Source organism: Stegostoma tigrinum, chromosome 9, assembly GCF_030684315.1.
Source record: "Stegostoma tigrinum isolate sSteTig4 chromosome 9, sSteTig4.hap1, whole genome shotgun sequence".
NCBI lineage: Eukaryota > Metazoa > Chordata > Chondrichthyes > Orectolobiformes > Stegostomatidae > Stegostoma > Stegostoma tigrinum.
This window is the reverse complement of record NC_081362.1, coordinates 18340129-18357779: the sequence shown is the minus strand read 5'-3', so window position 1 is coordinate 18357779 and position 17651 is coordinate 18340129. Positions and strand designations below refer to the sequence as shown.

Here is a 17651-nt window from a genome sequence, read left to right as displayed (position 1 = left end):
GAGGGTGATGTTAAAAGAAGTGAAACCAAGTTGGGAGGAGAGTCACATGTGTCATAAAGGTGGACCCAGCCTGTTTCCGTGCTGCATGTTTTTGGCTTTAAAGGGAAAAAGTGAAACTGTCATTATTTATGAAATTGATTACTTTCACTTTGGGGTAATTTTTGGCTACTGCAGGTCAAGAACGATTCGGCAACATGACGAGAGTTTATTATAAAGAAGCTGTTGGAGCTTTCGTAGTCTTCGATGTATCCAGGCGCTCAACATTTGATGCAGTTCTGAAGTGGAAGAGTGACTTGGACAGTAAAGTGAAGCTGCCCAATGGGAAGCCAATCCCTGCTGTGCTCTTGGCAAACAAATGTGATCAGCAATGGGATGGTTTGGACAATAGTCACACAATGATGGATCGCTACTGTGAGGACAATGGTTTCATAGCATGGTACGAAACCTCAGCTAAGGTTAGTGACAATTTAATCATCTGCTTGGGACACTGCAGCATGATAATTCTTTAGGCAACCCACAATTATAATACATTGTTGCTTACTAACAGTAGGTCAGTGGTAGCACTGTTCACCTCTGAAATTGAAGGTCACGGGTTATTTCAAGAGACTCAGCTCTCCCTATGAAATGCAGCATTCACCTAGTACTATTGGAGGTGGTGTTTTTGAGTAAAATTGCGAACCTGCCTCTTCCTCCAAAGTGGTTGTAAAGGACCCAAAGACAATATTTTGAAAAATAAACCAAAAACACATGATCTAATCATTTAAGAACAGAGTTATGCCCTTCAGTCTGATTGATTGAAGTACCAGCAACAATCATTGTCTTCCTGGTGGTGCTGATGATCAATGAAGAGCTACTAGCGTATGAATAACTGGAAGCTCATGGCTGGCAGGACTTCAGTCCCCAGGGGTCAATGATCCCAGGGAAGACCTGCTGCATTAAGTGTGTCATCTAGTTGGACAATGATGGCACTTGCCGTAAAAAGGTGACATAGAGTTCTCACCAGCTCTTCAGCTAGAAGGCAGGTCCCTGTCATCTTTACTGAGCAGTACCAGGTGACAATTCCATTCTTTTATTCAAGTAGGGTTAGGTCAGGAGTTCCATATGACCACAGCTTAATCTGCCCCTGGGTTTCATATATGCAGAAGCCTTGCATAAAAAATTACACATCAATTTTTCATTTGCAGGAAACACTTGCTCCTAGAATCAGTTCTTCGGGATTGCCTTGGCTGTTCTGCTATAATATCAGCTCCCTTCAGTTTTGTAGCTCCTGCTGCCTGTCAGTGCTGACACAATGGACCAAATAGCCCCCTTCAACACCATGATGCTCTGTGATCTCTTGTGCAGTTGGAAAACCCACTGTAACTCACAACTCAGTTTCACAGTCTGCCTGAATGTTTAGTCTCTGATGAGCTCTCCTAGTGTCTTCACCAGGAGATGTATGTCTTTATGTGTGTTCTCTGTTCTCCCCCAGCTGCAGAAGGAGGCTGGCGATAACTTGGTACCTCAATCACCTTCTACTTGTCCTTCCCCATAGCATAGCAAATCTAGGTCACAGGGACATATCAGGGATTTGCCGAGAATCCAACAACTTCCTAATTCATTTTGGATTAAAGGGGCATTTCAAATATAATCTTCTTGCAAAGTTCATTGTTCATGACTCTGTATTCCCCTTGATATCTTGACGACTCCAATCAAATTAATTCTTAAACTTCTAAATTCAGGGGACTGCAATCCTAGTTTGAAAAACCCTTGCATCATGCTAGCAAATCTGCGTTGCACTCCCATTGCTAATATTCCCAACCTAGGTTTAGTGCTCAGATTTGTCTGCAGTTCTGCAGATGAGGTCTAATCAGAGCATTGTGTGACTGAAGCACAACTTCTAATCCTATGTATTCTGTTCATAAAGGCCAGCATTCCAGTAGCCTTGGATTAGCTTCTGAATCAGTCTAACATTGTATCTGGACCTCCTTATTAGTTCTAGAACAAGAGCAACTTGTATAACACTTCTTTTAATGTAACAAATCAGCTCAAAGTACTTCACCAAAGCTGAGATATTGGGTCAGATGACTAAAAGCTTGGCCTTAAAGGAATACTGTAAAGAATGCCTTAAAGAAGGAAAGCGAGGCAGAGACAGGGAGCTGTGGTGGGTGATGTTTCAGAGCTTTGGGGTTAACCAAGTGAAGGCATGGCTTTCTATGCTGGTGCAAATAAAATTGGGATACAAAAGAATTAGATGAAGTATCTTAGAAGTTTTATGTAAAAAGTAACTGTTCTTACTTTTTAGGTTCTGAAGTGATTAAAGTCACATTTGTCTCTGTTGACATCCAACTTGCACAATTTTATCCAATCTTATCAATTAATAAACTTTTGTAATGTTATGTCTACCTCTACACTCCTTACAATAAAATCCAACTTTGCGTGATTCACCAATTTAAATATGACTTTCTATTTGATCATTTAAATCATTAACAAGTATCGTGATAAGGGCCCAGTGTAAATCCTTGCAAGATACCATGTTGTGGTTGGTTTGCTCACTGAGCTGGTTCATTACTTTTCAGATATTTCATTACGCTGCTGGGTAAAATCATCAGTGCAACCTCCGATGAAGCATTGTTGTGTTTTCCCGCTGGAAACTAACGGAACAAGCTTGACGAGCGAACCAACCACAGCATCCACAACCCAGGTTACAAATCCACTCAAGAACCTTACAAGATACCAATTAGTTTACCTGCCCACAATCCCTACTCCCGTGCTTCCTGCTATTCAGTCTCTACTTAACTGAGTCAGTAGATTTGCCTTCAGTTCCATCAGCTTCAAACTATAACCAACCCATCCCTCATGAGGGAATTTTTCAAAGACTTGCCCAGGCCCATTCTGTGGATGATCCTATTCTGAAATTTAGACACCTCTACAAAATAATTTAAGTTAGAAAGATATGATCTACCTTCTACAAATCTGTTCTGGCTTGCAGATCATCGTAAATTTTTTAAAGTGATCAGTCATCCTTTTATTCATGGAACCTAGCAAATTTCAAACAACTCACGTTAAACTAACTTATAATTCCATTCTTTTCTCAATAAGTGGAGTGGTTTACACAATATTTAAATCTGAAAAAGCCTTTCCTGAATTGGAAGTATTTGGAAGCTTGTAGTTAAGGCATCTGCAATATACTTTTTCTGTTACTGTAGCTTGCTTATGTTAACTTGGAGTCCCTGTCCTTGATTCAATAACAATGCCCTTGGGAAACCTGCCATCCTAGCCTCTTCCTCTACCGTAAATACTGACACAAGGTAATTATTCAGCTATTTCCTTATTTTCATTGACAACATCACCATTATTAGTTTTCAAGGAACCGCATAGCTCCTGACTATGTTCTTTGTCGAAATGTAATTGTATTTTTTCTGTTAATTTTGATTTAATTGGAAAGTTCTTTTCATAATTTTTGCAGTTCTTGCAACATGCTTTGTCAGCCTTTGCTGTTTATTTCTTTTCCAACCACCTGTTTTTTTTTATTGTACCTTTGTATGTTTTTATTTTCAGCTTTATGTTGTCGTTTACCTCTTTTATCTATGTTCTTTTTTGACAAATATAACTCTTGTCCAAAGATGTGCAGGTTAGGTGGATTGGCCATGATAAATTTCCCAAGTTATCCAGGATGTGTAGGTTAGGTTGATTAGCCATGGAAATATTGCATTGCAGAGATAGGATGTGGGGATGCATCTGGGTTGGATGGTCTTCAGAGGTTTGGTGTGAACTTGATGGCCCTAAGGGCCTACTTCCACACTGTAGGGATTCTATGATTCTTGCTCTTAACGGATGTAATGTGTTCTTTGACACACCAGATTTGTTTTTTGAATACCTTCCACGATTTTTTTTTGCTCTAACTGACTTGCCCAGACTTCTGTGGCAATTTCTGTCTCATTTCTTGGAAGTTAGCCTCTCCTAAACCTAAAATTTTTGTAAATGTTTCGCTTCTCTCCCTTTCAAACTCTATATTGAACTCAATTAGATTGCAATCACTAATAAAGCACATCTAAGACCATTACCTAAATCTGACTCATTGATAAATATAATGTGGCTTCCCTCCTTTGTTACTCCAAGGATATACTGTTTCTAGTGGTGTAGTAATAATAGTGTCCCTACGTTTGGTCCAAGAGGCCTGGTTCAAGTCCCACCTGCTCCAGATGAATGTCATGATGTATCTGAACAGTTTGTATTAAAAATACCTGTATTGTTTCAGAAAACTGTTCTGGATGTACTTGGCATTTACAATTGTTCAAAGATCATAAGAAATAGAAAGCAGGAGTAGGCTTTTCAACCTCTTGATCTGACTGTGACCCTAATTCCTCTTTCCTGCTTTTCCCCATAACCTTGGACTCTTGTTAATCAAAAATCTTTCTAATGTGGCCTAGAATGTGTCCAATAAAGTAGCATCCATTGCTATATTATGCAGTGAATTCCACAGCATAACAATGATCAGATAGAAGAAATGCCTCCCCATCGCTGCCTTAGTTGCAAGACCCGCTATTTTAAACTCTGGATGTGAATTTGCTCGCTGAGCTGGAAGGTTAGTTTTCAAATGTTTCGTCACCATTCTAGGTAACATCATCAGTGAGTCTCCGACGAAGCACTGGTGTTATGTCCCGCTTTCTATTTATCTGGTTAGGTTTCCTTGGGTTGGTGATGTCATTTCCTGCATTGGTGATGTCATTTCCTGTTCTTTTTCTCAGGGGATGCAAGATTGGCTCCAAATCAATGTGTTTGTTGATGGAGTTCCGGTTGGAATGCCATGCTTCTAGGAATTCTCGTGCGTGTCTCTGTTTGGCTTGTCCTAGGATGGATGTGTTGTCCCAATCAAAGTGGTGTCCTTCCTCATCTGTATGTAAGGATATGAGTGAGAGCGAACAGCCAATGGGGAACTTCAAACCAGCGTCTACAGGAAAACAACACATACGGACCAAATACTGAACTACAGGAGCAACCATCCCAACACCCACAAAGGAAGCTGCATTAGAACATTATTCCAATGAGCCACCACATACTGCAGCACAGAGGAACTACGCAGAGCAGAAGAAAATCATCTATACAGCGTATTCAAAAAGAATGGGTATCCTATGAACACAGTCCACCGATTCCTCAGCAATAAACCCAAACAAACAGACTCAACGGGCTCAGAAACCATAACCACTCTCCCCTACACTAAAGACATTTCCGAAATGACTGCCAGACTGCTCGGACCTCTTGGCATCAGGGTAGCCCACAAACCCACCAACACACTAAAACAGCAGCTAATGAACTTAAAAGACCCTATACAGACAACAAACAAAATGAACGTCATCTACAAAATACCTTGCAAGAACTGTGACAAACACTACATTGGACAAACTGGCAGAAAGCTAGCCACCAGGATACATGAACATCAACTAGCCACAAAACGACATGATCCACTATCACTCGTATCCTTACACACAGATAAGCAAGGACACCACTTTGATTGGAACAACACATCCATCCTAGGACAAGCCAAACAGAGACACGCACGAGAATTCCTAGAAGCATGGCATTCCAACCAGAACTCCATCAACAAACACATTGATTTGGAGCCCATCTAGCATCCCCTGAGAAAAAGAACAGGAAATGACATCACCAACGCAGGAAATGACATCACCAACCCAAGGAAACCTAAACAGATAAATAGAAAGTGGGACATAACACCAGCGCTTCACCGGAGGCTCACTGTTGATGTTACCTAGAATGGTGACGAAACATCTGGGAACAAACCTTACAGCTCAGTGAACCAGCTTACATCCGGAACAAAATAAAGACCCACTCTTTTGTGGACCGATAGGAGGAGAGTGCTGTCTTGGAGGTGAAAGGAGGACGTCAGGTTGGCTGTGCACCCTTGCGACCAGTGGATCTTAATGCTGGCTTCGGCCTAACGCTGGTTCAGGGGAGCAGCCAACCTGCAACGATGACTGCGGCAAGTGCTCGTGCCACAGGTCAGGGGTCCGGAACACCATCCGTGTTTCTGTAAAGAAGGTGGATGAATGTGCACCTGTGGACCGCACCTTCTTCGTGAAGAGGGTCCTGGTGGACTGTTGTGGGTTCGCTGCTGTGGACATTTACTGCCTGCAGGATTTCCCCGGAGGAGGTTTTTACGACGTGACCTTCAGGAGTGCCAAGCTTTGCGAGCGCTTCCTGGAGGTTTTCAAGGAGAAAGGAGGTGAGGGCCCCCTCTCTGTATTGACCGCTGTCCCGCTGTTCGTGATGCCAGCACAGAGGAGCCGTATGGTGACTGTACACATGTACAACCCGCATGTGCCAGCAGTTGATGTCCTGACCTTCTTTGGAAGGTACGTGAAGGTGGAAGGGGACCTAACTGACATCGTGGACCCCTTTGGCATCTGGACGAGTAAGAGGCAGGTCAAGGTGACGCTGAGGATGGGCGCGGACGGGAATGTCGTACACCCACCGTCCAGCTTCGCGATCGGTGGGAGCAGGGGCTACCTGACCTATGCAGGGCAACCTAAAGTCTGCCATGCCTGTAGTAGGTCAGGTCACGTGGCAGCCGACTGCAACGCCACCATCTGCAGGAACTGCAGGGAGGAGGGACACCTTGCAAAGGATTGCCCCCAAGAGAAAAGCTGCAACCTTTGCGGGGAAGCGGGCCACCTCTATAGGGCATGCCCGCGGCGGGGGACCACCTACGCCCAGGTCGCCGGAAGGGGCAATGCGGGGCCAGCCCCCCCGGAGCAGAGGAAGGCACCAGGGCCCAGCAAGGACCCCACTAATGTGCAGGAGGGCCAGGCCGTGCAGGAGGGCCCAGCCCCGCAGGATGGGCCCGAGGCCAGCAAAGTGCCCCTGCAGGCTCCGATCCCCCCCGACAACCCGGAGTCGATGGAGGCGGCGACAGGCGACCCAGGGGAGTGGACAACAGTCCTGAAAGCAATGAGGAAGGTGCGTCGACGGGCCCAGGAACTGCAACCATCAGGCGGGAAGAGGCAGCTACAGGGGGGCTATAAGAGCTCCTCTGACGAGGGGGATTCGGAGAGGGCCCACCCGAAGCAGAAGTTAAAGATCTCGAGGGGGAAGGAAAGCAGCACCCCGCTTCCAGGTGACGGGAGGCGTCCTGAGGCTCCCTCCGACACCCAGTCAAGTGCCGCTGGAGCACTGGAGGGCCCCCCGGGACTTCCAGGCGGGAAGGGGGAAACAGCGCGTCCCCAGCCTGACCCGGAGCCGGACCCTCCTGCCTCCGCACCCATGACGGGGGAATGCCACCCGGAAGGCAGCACCGTCGGTTTCCTGAGCCTGGAGAGCATCCAGCAGTTAGCCCGGGCAATGGGCATGGCAGGGACAGATGGAGGGGCTGGACCTTGGACTTGGAGAGGGTACTACGGTCACTGCCCACAATGGGGGTACGAGTTGCGAGCATTAATGTGTGCAGCGTCAAGTCAACCGCAAGATGTGTATCCACGTTGGCCTACCTGACCACCATCAAGGCGGACCTCCTGTTTCTGCAGGAGTGCGGGATACTGCACCTTGGCAGGTATGGGAAATGGTCCGGCGTCTGGACCTGTGGGCCTTTGATCTGGTCGGGGGTAACGACTGTCGCTCCTCGGGCCTGGCTATTCTGCTGCGGGGGCGCAACTTCACCATCTCTCAAGTTCAGGAGGTGGTGGGGGGTCGCCTCCGAGTGGCTGACATCACCTATGGGAACGCTCCCCTGAGGCTGATCAACGTGTACGCCCCAGCGGTAAGGAGTGAGCGGTTGGCCGTCCTGCAGCGGCTTCCACCCCTGCTGGCTACGTCCAGGCCGGTCATCCTAGGCGGAGACTTCAACTGCATCATTGATGCAGATGGAAGATCTGGCGTGGGGACAGCGGGTGGGGGGAGTCAACTGGACGTCACGTCCAGATTCCTGATGGGCACGGTGAAGGACGCCAAGCTGCTCGACGTCTTCAGCACCCCTGCAGACGGAGCGCAGCAGAGGTACACCTGGTCGCGGCCAGACGGGTCTATCCGCTCAAGGATAGACTTCCTGTTCGTGTCACGGATGTTCTCGGTCAGGTCCACCGGCGTCGAGCCGGTGTTCTTCTCTGACCACTGCCTCCTGCTGGCCGACTGTCACTTACAGGACGACCAGCCAGCCGGCAAGGGGACGTGGAAGCTCAACACGACTCTGTTGACCCCAGAGAACGTCGAGGAGCTTAAGAGGGAGTACGCCGGTTGGAGAACCGTGAAACCCCTCTTTGAGTCTCCAGGCGACTGGTGGGAGACAGTGAAGGAGAACATCAAGAGGTTCTTTGTCCTCAAGGGTGTTCAGAAGGCAAGAGAGAGGCGGGGAAAGCTGTCGCGACTCCAGAAAAGGGTGCAGAGCCTGCTCCTTCTGCAGTTGATGGGGGTCAATGTCACGGAGGACCTCCGCGAGGTGAGGGGCCAGCAAGCCTCGCTCTTCGCCGCGGAGGCCTTCCGGATAATCTTCCGGTCCAGGGTCCGCTCCGTGGAGCAGGACGAGACGTGCTCGCGTTTCTTCTTTCAGAAGGTGCACAAAGAGAGCTCTGTGCTTAGCCGGCTGAAGGAGGATGACGGCTCGGTGACGTCGTCTCAGCCTGACATTTTGAGGATCAGCAGATCCTTCTATGCCGGACTGTACGACACGAAGCCCACGGACAGCACGGCCTCCGAGTCGTTCCTGTCGTCTATCACGGAGGTCTTAGACGACGGCACGAGGGAGTGGCTGGACCGGCCGATATCCCTGGACGAGCTGACCGGAGCCCTCAAGTCCTTGGAGAGAAATAGGACTCCCGGAAGTGACGGCTTACCGGTCGAGCTGTATTCCGCTCTGTGGGGCCTGGTCGGCCAGGACCTGCTGGAGGTGTACGATAGTGCGCTTCGGGCAGGGGAAATGTGCAAGTCCATGAGGAAGGGCATCATCACCCTCATTTACAAGAGGAAGGGGGAGAGGGAAGAAATTAAGAATTGGCGTCCCATTTCACTTTTGAACGTGGACTACAAAATCCTGGCCAGGGTCATAGCCAACCGGGTCAGGTCTGTCCTGGAGTCAGTGATTCACCCTGACCAAACCTGTGCTGTGCCGGGGAGGAAGATTGCTGAGAGCCTCGCGCTCATCAGGGATACAATCGCCTACGTACAGGACAGGCGGGTGGACACCTGCCTCGTCAGCCTGGACCAGGAGAAGGCCTTCAACAGGGTCTCTCATGCTTACATGAGGGACGTCCTCTCCAAATTGGGGTTCGGGGAGGGCATCCGCAATTGGATCCGGCTGCTCTACCCCAACACCATTAGCGCAGTCTCGATCAACGGGTGGGAATCAGACAGTTTTCCTGTTAGATCTGGAGTCAGGCAGGGCTGCCCGCTCTCTCCTGCCTTGTTCGTGTGCTGTGTGGAGCCCTTCGCCGCCTCCATCAGGAAGGACGTGAGCCCGAAGGGCGTGACTATCCCAGGCAGCGGAGGCCTTCAGGTCAAAACCTCCCTGTACATGGACGATGTCGCCGTCTTCTGCACCGATCGTCGGTCGGTGAGTAGACTATTGGACATCTGCGGCCAGTTTGAACTGGCCTCGGGTGCCAAAGTCAATAGGGGTAAGAGCGAGGTCATGTTCTTCAGGAACTGGGATGACCGCTCCTTCATCCCCTTCACCGTCAGGACAGACTACCTGAAGGTGCTGGGTGTTTGGTTTGGTGGAGCTGGGGCGTGCACTAAGACTTGGGAGGAGCGTATCACCAAATTGAAGCAGAAGCTGGGCAGGTGGACGCTCCAGTCCCTCTCCATCGCGGGTAAGAACCTGGTTGTCAGGTGCGAGGGGCTTTCGGTACTGTTGTATGTGGCGCAGGCCTGGCCTATTCCCTGGACCTGCGCCGCTGCGGTCACCCGGGCCATCTTCCACTTCATTTGGGGATCGAGGATGGACCGGGTCCGCAGGGACACCATGTACAAAGACCTGGGAAATGGGGGAAAGGGCGTACCGAACGCCACCCTCGCCCTGACGGCTACCTTTGTGTGCGGCTGCATCAAGCTGTGTGTAGATCCTCAGTACGCAAACACCAAGTGTCACTACTTACTGAGGTTCTACCTGTCCCCGGTGTTGTGAAGGATGGGCCTGGCCTCGTTGCTGCTGAACGCTCCGAGTAGTTGGACCGTTCCGTACCACCTGTCCTTCGTGGAGAAATTTTTGAAAGGAAACACCTTTGACCACAAGGCCGTCAGGCAATGGTCAGCACGTAGTATCTTCGGGACCCTTCGGGAAAAGGAGAGGGTGGATCCTGTTGTGTGGTTCCCCACGCAGACTGCCAAAGTCGTTTGGCAGAATGCCTCATCGCCAGAACTTTCAAACAAGCACAAGGACATTGCTTGGCTGGCGGTGAGAGGGGCTCTGCCAGTGAGATCCTTTATGCATGCCCGGAATCTCTGCGCCACCGCACGCTGCCCTCGAGGTGGCTGCGGTGGGGACGAGACTGTTGATCACCTCCTTCTGGAGTGTGCCTATGCGCAGGAGGTCTGGAGGGGGATGCAGTGGTATTTGTCGAGGTTCGTCCCGAGCAGCTCCGTGACGCGGGACTCCGTGCTCTACGGGCTGTTTCCGGGGACGCACACCAAGACCTACATCAACTGCGCCTGGAGGACCATCAATGCGGTGAAAGACGCTCTTTGGTCTGCCCGCAATTTGCTGGTCTGCCAGCTGAAAGAACTGACCCCGACCGAGTGTTGCAGACTGACGCACTCCAAGGTCCAGGACTACGTGCTGAGGGACGCGCTAAAGCTTGGGGCAGCCGCTGCCAAGGCGCGGTGGGGAAAGACCACCGTATGAAACCCCTTGTCCAGAATAGAAAATAGGGCCCTATCTGGTAACTGGGCCCAGCTGGCGCCTTCCCCAACTGCTCAGGGGGCCAACTGGGACTGTGCGGGGAGACGACTGCCGGGGTATTTTCTTTGCTTTGTTTTTTTTTCTTCTTTGTTTTTTTTTCCTTTAGTTGGTGTACGTACCCCCTGGGTAACCCGGAGCGGCTTGCATGACTGGGTAGGTGTATAAATGTTTTATTTTTTGTACATCTTATGAATAAAGTATATTTTTTCAAATAAAAAAAAGTGACGAAACGTCTGAAAACTAACCTTCCAGCTCAGCGAGCAAACTCACATCCAGAACCTCAACCTGAGCTACAAATCTTCTCAAATTTTAAACTCTGCTTAGATTCACTATGAGAGGAAACATCCTGTCAGTATTTACCTCTCACCTGACAAGGCAGCACTGAGGGTTGTTTTTATTTCAATTGGACTCAAGCTCCAAAAAATAAATTAGCCATTAATTAACTGACTACAACTTCCCTTGATGCCTGTATGCTCTTACTTAAGGCTGCAATGTAAGTTTATAATGTTATGTTGAGTTAATTGCTATATTAATGGAAAAACTAGACCTCATTTTAAAAACTTATCCTTAAGGCCCTAACATTCACCAGTGCCCCATAGGTTCCCCTTTATCCACCCTGCTTGATGTGTCCTCAAATAACTCTAATTTTGTTAAGTGCTATTTCCCCGTGTCTGTGTGGGTTTCCTCCTGGTGGTCCAGTTTCCTCCCACAGTCCAAAGATGTGCAAGTTAGGTGGATTGTCCCTTAGTGTCCTTTCACAAAATTGCTGACTGTGCCAGATTTCATTGTGATTTTCTACGTGTCCTGTTGCAACATCCTTATTAATAAACTATTGCATTTTTCCACTGATGGATGTTAGACTAACTGGCCTAGAGTTTCCTGCTTTCAGTCTTTATCCTTTCCTTGGACAGTGGTGTTACATTTGTAGCTTTCCAATCCCTTTTCCAGACCTCTTAAGACCCTAGGATGCAGAACATTGGTTCTAGGGGATTTGTCAGTCTGTCAGCCTTCCAGTTTTCCAGTACATTCTCCTAATAACTTTCTGCTATTCTTAGTTTTTTTTGTATCTTTATCTGTAAAATCTGATACAAAATACTTATCCAAAGTTATTTCCCTTTATTTGTTTTCTGTCATTATTTCCCAGAGGCTTCCTGTAAGAAACCAATGCTTACTTTAGCTACTCCTTGCTCTTTTTATATAGAGGATGGCACAGTGGCTGAGTAGTTAGACTGCTGCCTCACAGCACCTTGGGTTTTATTCCAGCCTCAAGCAACTGTCCTGTGTGGAGTTTGCACATTCTCCCCGTGTCTGTGTGGGTTTCCTCCTGGTGGTCCAGTTTCCTCCCACAGTCCAAAGATGTGCAGGTTAGGTGGATTGTCCCTTAGTGTCCAGGTCTTGATGGGATGCTATTTGAGAGGGCCTTCTTCCATACTTTAGGCATTCTGTGATTCGAAGAGGTGATAGAAGGAGGTGCAATAGCAAGGTTTAAGAGACAATTAGACAAACACATGAAAAGGCAAGGAATAGAGGGATACAAACTATGGATTAGTTTATAATAGCATTTTGGTCAGTGCAGACATGGTTGGCTGAGGGCCATGGTCATGCTCTGTTCTGTTCTATGTACTTAAGTAGAGCTTTTCACTGTCTGCTTTATAATTCTCTCATTCTAATTTCCCTTTCTTTATTATTTCTTTGTTCATTCTTTGCTGGTTTCTCTGCAGCACCCCTGTTTGTCTCCAGTTCATTAATAGGCCTCAATGTCCTCACCCAGTTACAACTGTGGAATTACTTACTATGTTAGAAAAAAATACAGTTGCAACTATTTCGTGCCTTTTTAATAAAAGAAAGATGTTCCCAAGTAATTCCCTCATTTGTTTCCATTACGAATAAGCAGTAAACTATAGATTTTTAAAATAATAATTCATGGTATGTGAGTATTGCTGACATTTATCATCCATCCCTAATTGCCCAGGGGGTAATGAAGAGTTAACTACATTGATGTGGGTCTGGAGTCACATGTAAGCCAGACCAGGTCAGGACAGCAGGCTTTCTCACCAAAAGGAACCAGATGTGTGTTTGCAATAGTTGACAATGGTTACATGGTCAACATTAAACCAGTTTTTTAAATTGAATTCAGTAATTTTTTGAAGTCTAATTTTGTCACCTGTCATGTAAAGATTCAAACCCCCACCCCCAGAATGTTCACCTGGAGTTTTAGTCCAGTGACATTACCACTACCCCATCACCTCCCCACTTACGAGGCTAGTGATTCAGAGGAGTGATTGATCTCTGCGACTGGGGAGTGATTTGGAGGGATAACCAGGAACAAAATATTGCAAGGAGAGATTTGAAGCAATGACTGAAAGCTGAGTTTTGGTAGAGATTAGTGATTTAGAGAGGTGAGTTCTTGCTTAGTTTTTTGGGGGAATGATTCAGCGGACGAAAGAAAATTTTGGCAAAGTAATAAGTTTGTGAAAGTCCAAAAAAGGAGTTTCAGAGAGTGGGACTAAATGTTTTCTAAATAATGTTAGAAAGAACTGAGGAGAGGGAAACTGTTGAAGGGAGTTACCAGCAGTGAGTGCCTTGCCACAATGCTGTGTCTGTTTTTAGGTCTCAGGAAATTGTAATATGAGAGTCAAGTATGTGAAACTAGATTGGGAAGGAGCACTTGAGTGCTGCCCAGGCTGTGGGTTTGGCAGTGATCAGGGTCAATAAAGAATGGATATATAAAAAAGGAAGATTAAATTATCTTTCTAAGTGGAGTTTCACAATTTCTTCCTAAACATGTGAATTTTCCAAAAGGTGACAGATTAACAGCAGTTGACTCTTTCAAACCATGTAGGGTCTTTTAATAATGTTCTTTGTGCTGGATGTGTGTGTTATGGGTGTGTGTGTTTGAGGTGCTAGGGTGGAATAGGAGGTGCGTGACAGGAAAGCTGCCAGCCTGTCTTAACCCAGGAGCAGGATAAAGTGAATCAAATCTTTGAACCTATTCTGCCATTCACGTGGGTTATAAATAATCTGTGTCTGAACTCCATCTACCTGCTTTTGCACCTCCTGCCTTGGTACCTATATAAAACACGAATCTTTTGACCTAAGATAATAAAATGTGAGGCTGGATGAACACAGCAGGCCAAGCAGCATCTCAGGAGCACAAAAGCTGACGTTTCGGGCCTAGACCCTTCATCAGATCCTCTCTGATGAAGGGTCTAGGCCCGAAACGTCAGCTTTTGTGCTCCTGAGATGCTGCTTGGCCTGCTGTGTTCATCCAGCCTCACATTTTATTATCTTGGAATTCTCCAGCATCTGCAGTTCCCATTATCTCTGAATCTTTTGACCTAAGTTTTGTTTTCAATTGACCCACAGCACTCACCCTTTGAAGGAATGGTAGTGAAAAGAGACAGATATTTATTTAATAATGAATCAATAATGTAACCAATTACTTAATTATGAATCAGTGAAGTTGTTTGGGAGGGTGGTGTATTGCACTTGTAGAATGTGGGACCTCCTGGATGCTGGCGTGATCTAGGACAATCTAGCTTACAGTAAGTGTTGTGGCTCAATCAGCTACAACTCAGACCTGGTGAGTTGGAGGCTGAACTACAGACATTGACAAATCAGGGAAGGCGGAAAGTTACCTGGGCACATTCCAGGACCTAGTCATACCTTGTTGGATAAGGGTGACTGCTTTGATTTAGTCGCTGGACAGATAGAGGAGGATGTTACAATGAGTGAAGAGAGTAATGGGACCCAGTTAGCAAAGGATTAGGAGCCTAAGCCTTTGCATTGCTTAGGAGGCTTCTGGTGCATGCAGGCTTTTTTGAATGAGAGTGAGGGTTGCACTGGGTGTGCCAACTGACCAAGGCATTCAGGTGGAACTGGTGAAAAGGACTCCTATGGTAGTAGGGGACTGTATAAGTGAGGGGGCTGACACTGTACTCTGTGAAAAGTGTGAGAATCCAGAAGACCTTGTTGCCTACTTGGTGCCAGAGCTCAGGAGATCTGCTCAGGGTTGAGAGGAATTTACAGTGGAAGTTGGAGGGTCCTGTGATCAAGATCCAAGTATACATCCAGGAAATTGGTAGGGCTAGGAAAGAGGTTCTGCAGAGTCCCTACAGGAACAAGGCACCAAATTAAAATGAAACTCAAAGGCAACAATTTTTGGATTATTGCCTGAGCCACATTCGTTAAGGTAGAGAATGAATATGTGGTTCAAAGACTGGTGCAGAAGATGTGGATTCAGGTTTATGGGGTACAGGGAAAAATGAAGGCTATATTGTTGGAGTGGTCTATGCCTGAATTGTACTGAGGCAAGTGAGCCCCATTACTAGGAATGTAGAGAGGGTATTAAACTAACTTGTGGGGTCAAGGATTCAAATTTGAAATTATATTGCAAATCAAAGAGTGATCAACCAGACGTGGAAAATGGTATTAATAGGGCAATGAGAATCAAACTGTGATAGGAGGAAGGGAGATTACGTATATCTGAGAGTAAACAAAAGATAAGGCTACCAATTACAAAAATAATTAAAGGACCAAACTGAAGGCTAGCCATGTGATTGTATGTAGCATGCAATACAAATGAATTTTCTGATTGTACAATTATAAATAAATAAGTGCCATCTGATTTCAGAAACATGGCAATGGATTGAGTCTTGAATATTAAAAGGTACATGGCGTTCAGGAAAGACAGGAAACTAATTAAAATTATTTGTGGATGATCGTATTAGTGCAAAAGAGAGAGATGACCTAAGTTCTAGAAACCAGAATGTTACAGTGGTTTGGGTGTGGATGAGAAGTCACTCGGTGGAGTAGTAAAAATAGGCCCCAAATAGTAACTTTGTGCTAATATGGAGTATAAAGAAAGATATAATGCGAGCTCGTCAGAAAGATACAGTGATAACCAGGGAGATAATGGTAAGTGATATTGTTTAACAGCTGGCCAAGCCACTGAGGAGAACTAATTTTCTGGCCCAGACATAAAAGTGTGGGTCACCAAGCCATGTGTAACAGGAGGGCCATGCCTATTTGTGGGATACTGCAAGTTAAATTATGTGGACAGGTTGCTATTACCTTGGCTTGCATTACTTCAAATGGTGCCTGGTGAGGTAGGGCTGCCTTCCTAGAATTCTTTTCATTTTTGTGGGCAAAATAAGACTAGCAGCTGAAAAAACAAAGGAAAAACTGAAGGCTACATATTTTATTGCATGAAACATTCAAATTGATGTTCTGACAGTGCAAATAGAAATAAATATGGTTATAACGATGATACGAGGAGGACCTAGTTTGATCCATTTTTGGGAGGCAATGCCTAATTCATCAAATTGGGCACCTTATTAAGTTGTCGTTGCTGGGGTTTGTGGATGTAGACAGCGCAATGGTATTAAAAGGATGGACAGAGGAATAAAATTGAGGGAAAGAATTCTCATTAACTATCTGTAGTACTTGATGGCCCACACTCTTGTCTCTGGGTGAATCAGTGAGTTCTCTGCAGTAGCTTGGTCAACCATCAAGCAACATCATTTTTAATAATACTGGGTTTATCTGGGCATTATTGCATTGCTGTTTAAGGAATCATGCTATGTGAAAATTGGCTGTTTCTTTTCATGTGTTGTAGTAATGTTTATACTTTAAACTACTTCATAAACTGTGGAGAGCTTTGAATCTTGAAGTTATGCAAGGTGCCATTTAAACACGTTTTTCTTTGATCTTTCTTACATTTTCATAATATTACAATGTTTACTTGTACTGACTTAATATTTATTTTTCTCAATGTTTGCAGGAGAATATTAACATCGATGAAGCAACACGGTTTTTAGTGAAGAATATTCTGGACAGTGACTTCATCCATCTATCTGAGAATACTGATGCAGATAATATTAAACTAACAGATGAATCTGAAGAGGTTGATAAAAAGGCACAGTGTTGCTAACGTTTTGCCCCTCTCCCGGTAACACTTTTTTATAAGCTTTGGAGACCACAGTCCCTGGATGGTCTTTTCTGCGCTATATCAAAAAGGATGACTGCTCGATGAGATTAATATACCTTCAGCTAACCATTATTTAAACAGAAGTATTCCTCTTAGTTTTAATTAGGAATGGAATGGAAACAAAAATGCTTTGTCTTTTTCATGTCAAAATTTCTGTAGTCTTTTTGAAATAACATTAAAATAACTATTTAGTCTGTTTAATTTTTATAAACTATCAAACTTTGCCTCAGTGTTTTTTCTGACACCCGAACCAGCAACAAGAATTGTGCTATATCTATTAAAAGATTTTGTTTGCTGCTGCAGCAATTTACCTGTAAGCCAGTCTCTGAATTGTTTGAAATCTGTGAACATTGTAAATTGGGTAAGGTATTTCAAAGGGTGTCTCTTGTGAATTCTGCTGTTTACTTTAGTTTAACCATTTCAACTGGACACCGTGACCTTAGAATGACATTGCAACATCACAGCAAAGCAACAGAATTGTAGGTTGAAAGTCCACCCATTCACTTTCATCTCCAGAGGACACCACTCTGGCTGCTACATCTTTCAGTGTTTTCTTTCACAGCATGGTATGAGCACAATTTACCACAGGGTCCTTGGCAGCAAGCTGTAAAGCTTCAATATATAACCAACCAAGATATCCCAAATCTGACCACTGTGATGATGTTGGGGTGTTAAAGTGGAGAATACTTTATGCGATTAGTAGTAAGCAACTTGACTGTGTTTAATTTTGCTACGGACTTGAAATGTTGACCAGAGTTTATACGGACATTAATATAC

General features: G+C 45.8%; 1 protein-coding gene across 3 annotated transcripts in view; it reads left to right on the top strand.

The window, feature by feature from the left end:
- The window catches only part of rab32a (RAB32a, member RAS oncogene family), a 34003-nt gene extending 16910 nt beyond the window's left edge, over positions 1 to 17093 (top strand). For 2 of the 3 annotated variants that reach the window (XM_048536543.2, XM_048536544.2), the window contains exons 2-3: positions 175 to 455; positions 16668 to 17093. In XM_048536543.2, the coding sequence (XP_048392500.1) occupies positions 175 to 455; positions 16668 to 16817 (431 nt within the window). In that variant the 3' untranslated portion in view covers positions 16818 to 17093. Of the gene's footprint in view, positions 1 to 174; positions 456 to 10991; positions 11039 to 16667 lie in introns of all 3 variants that reach the window. The other variant, XM_059648384.1, reaches the window with a different exon arrangement.
- The last annotated feature ends 558 nt before the right edge of the window (positions 17094 to 17651 follow it).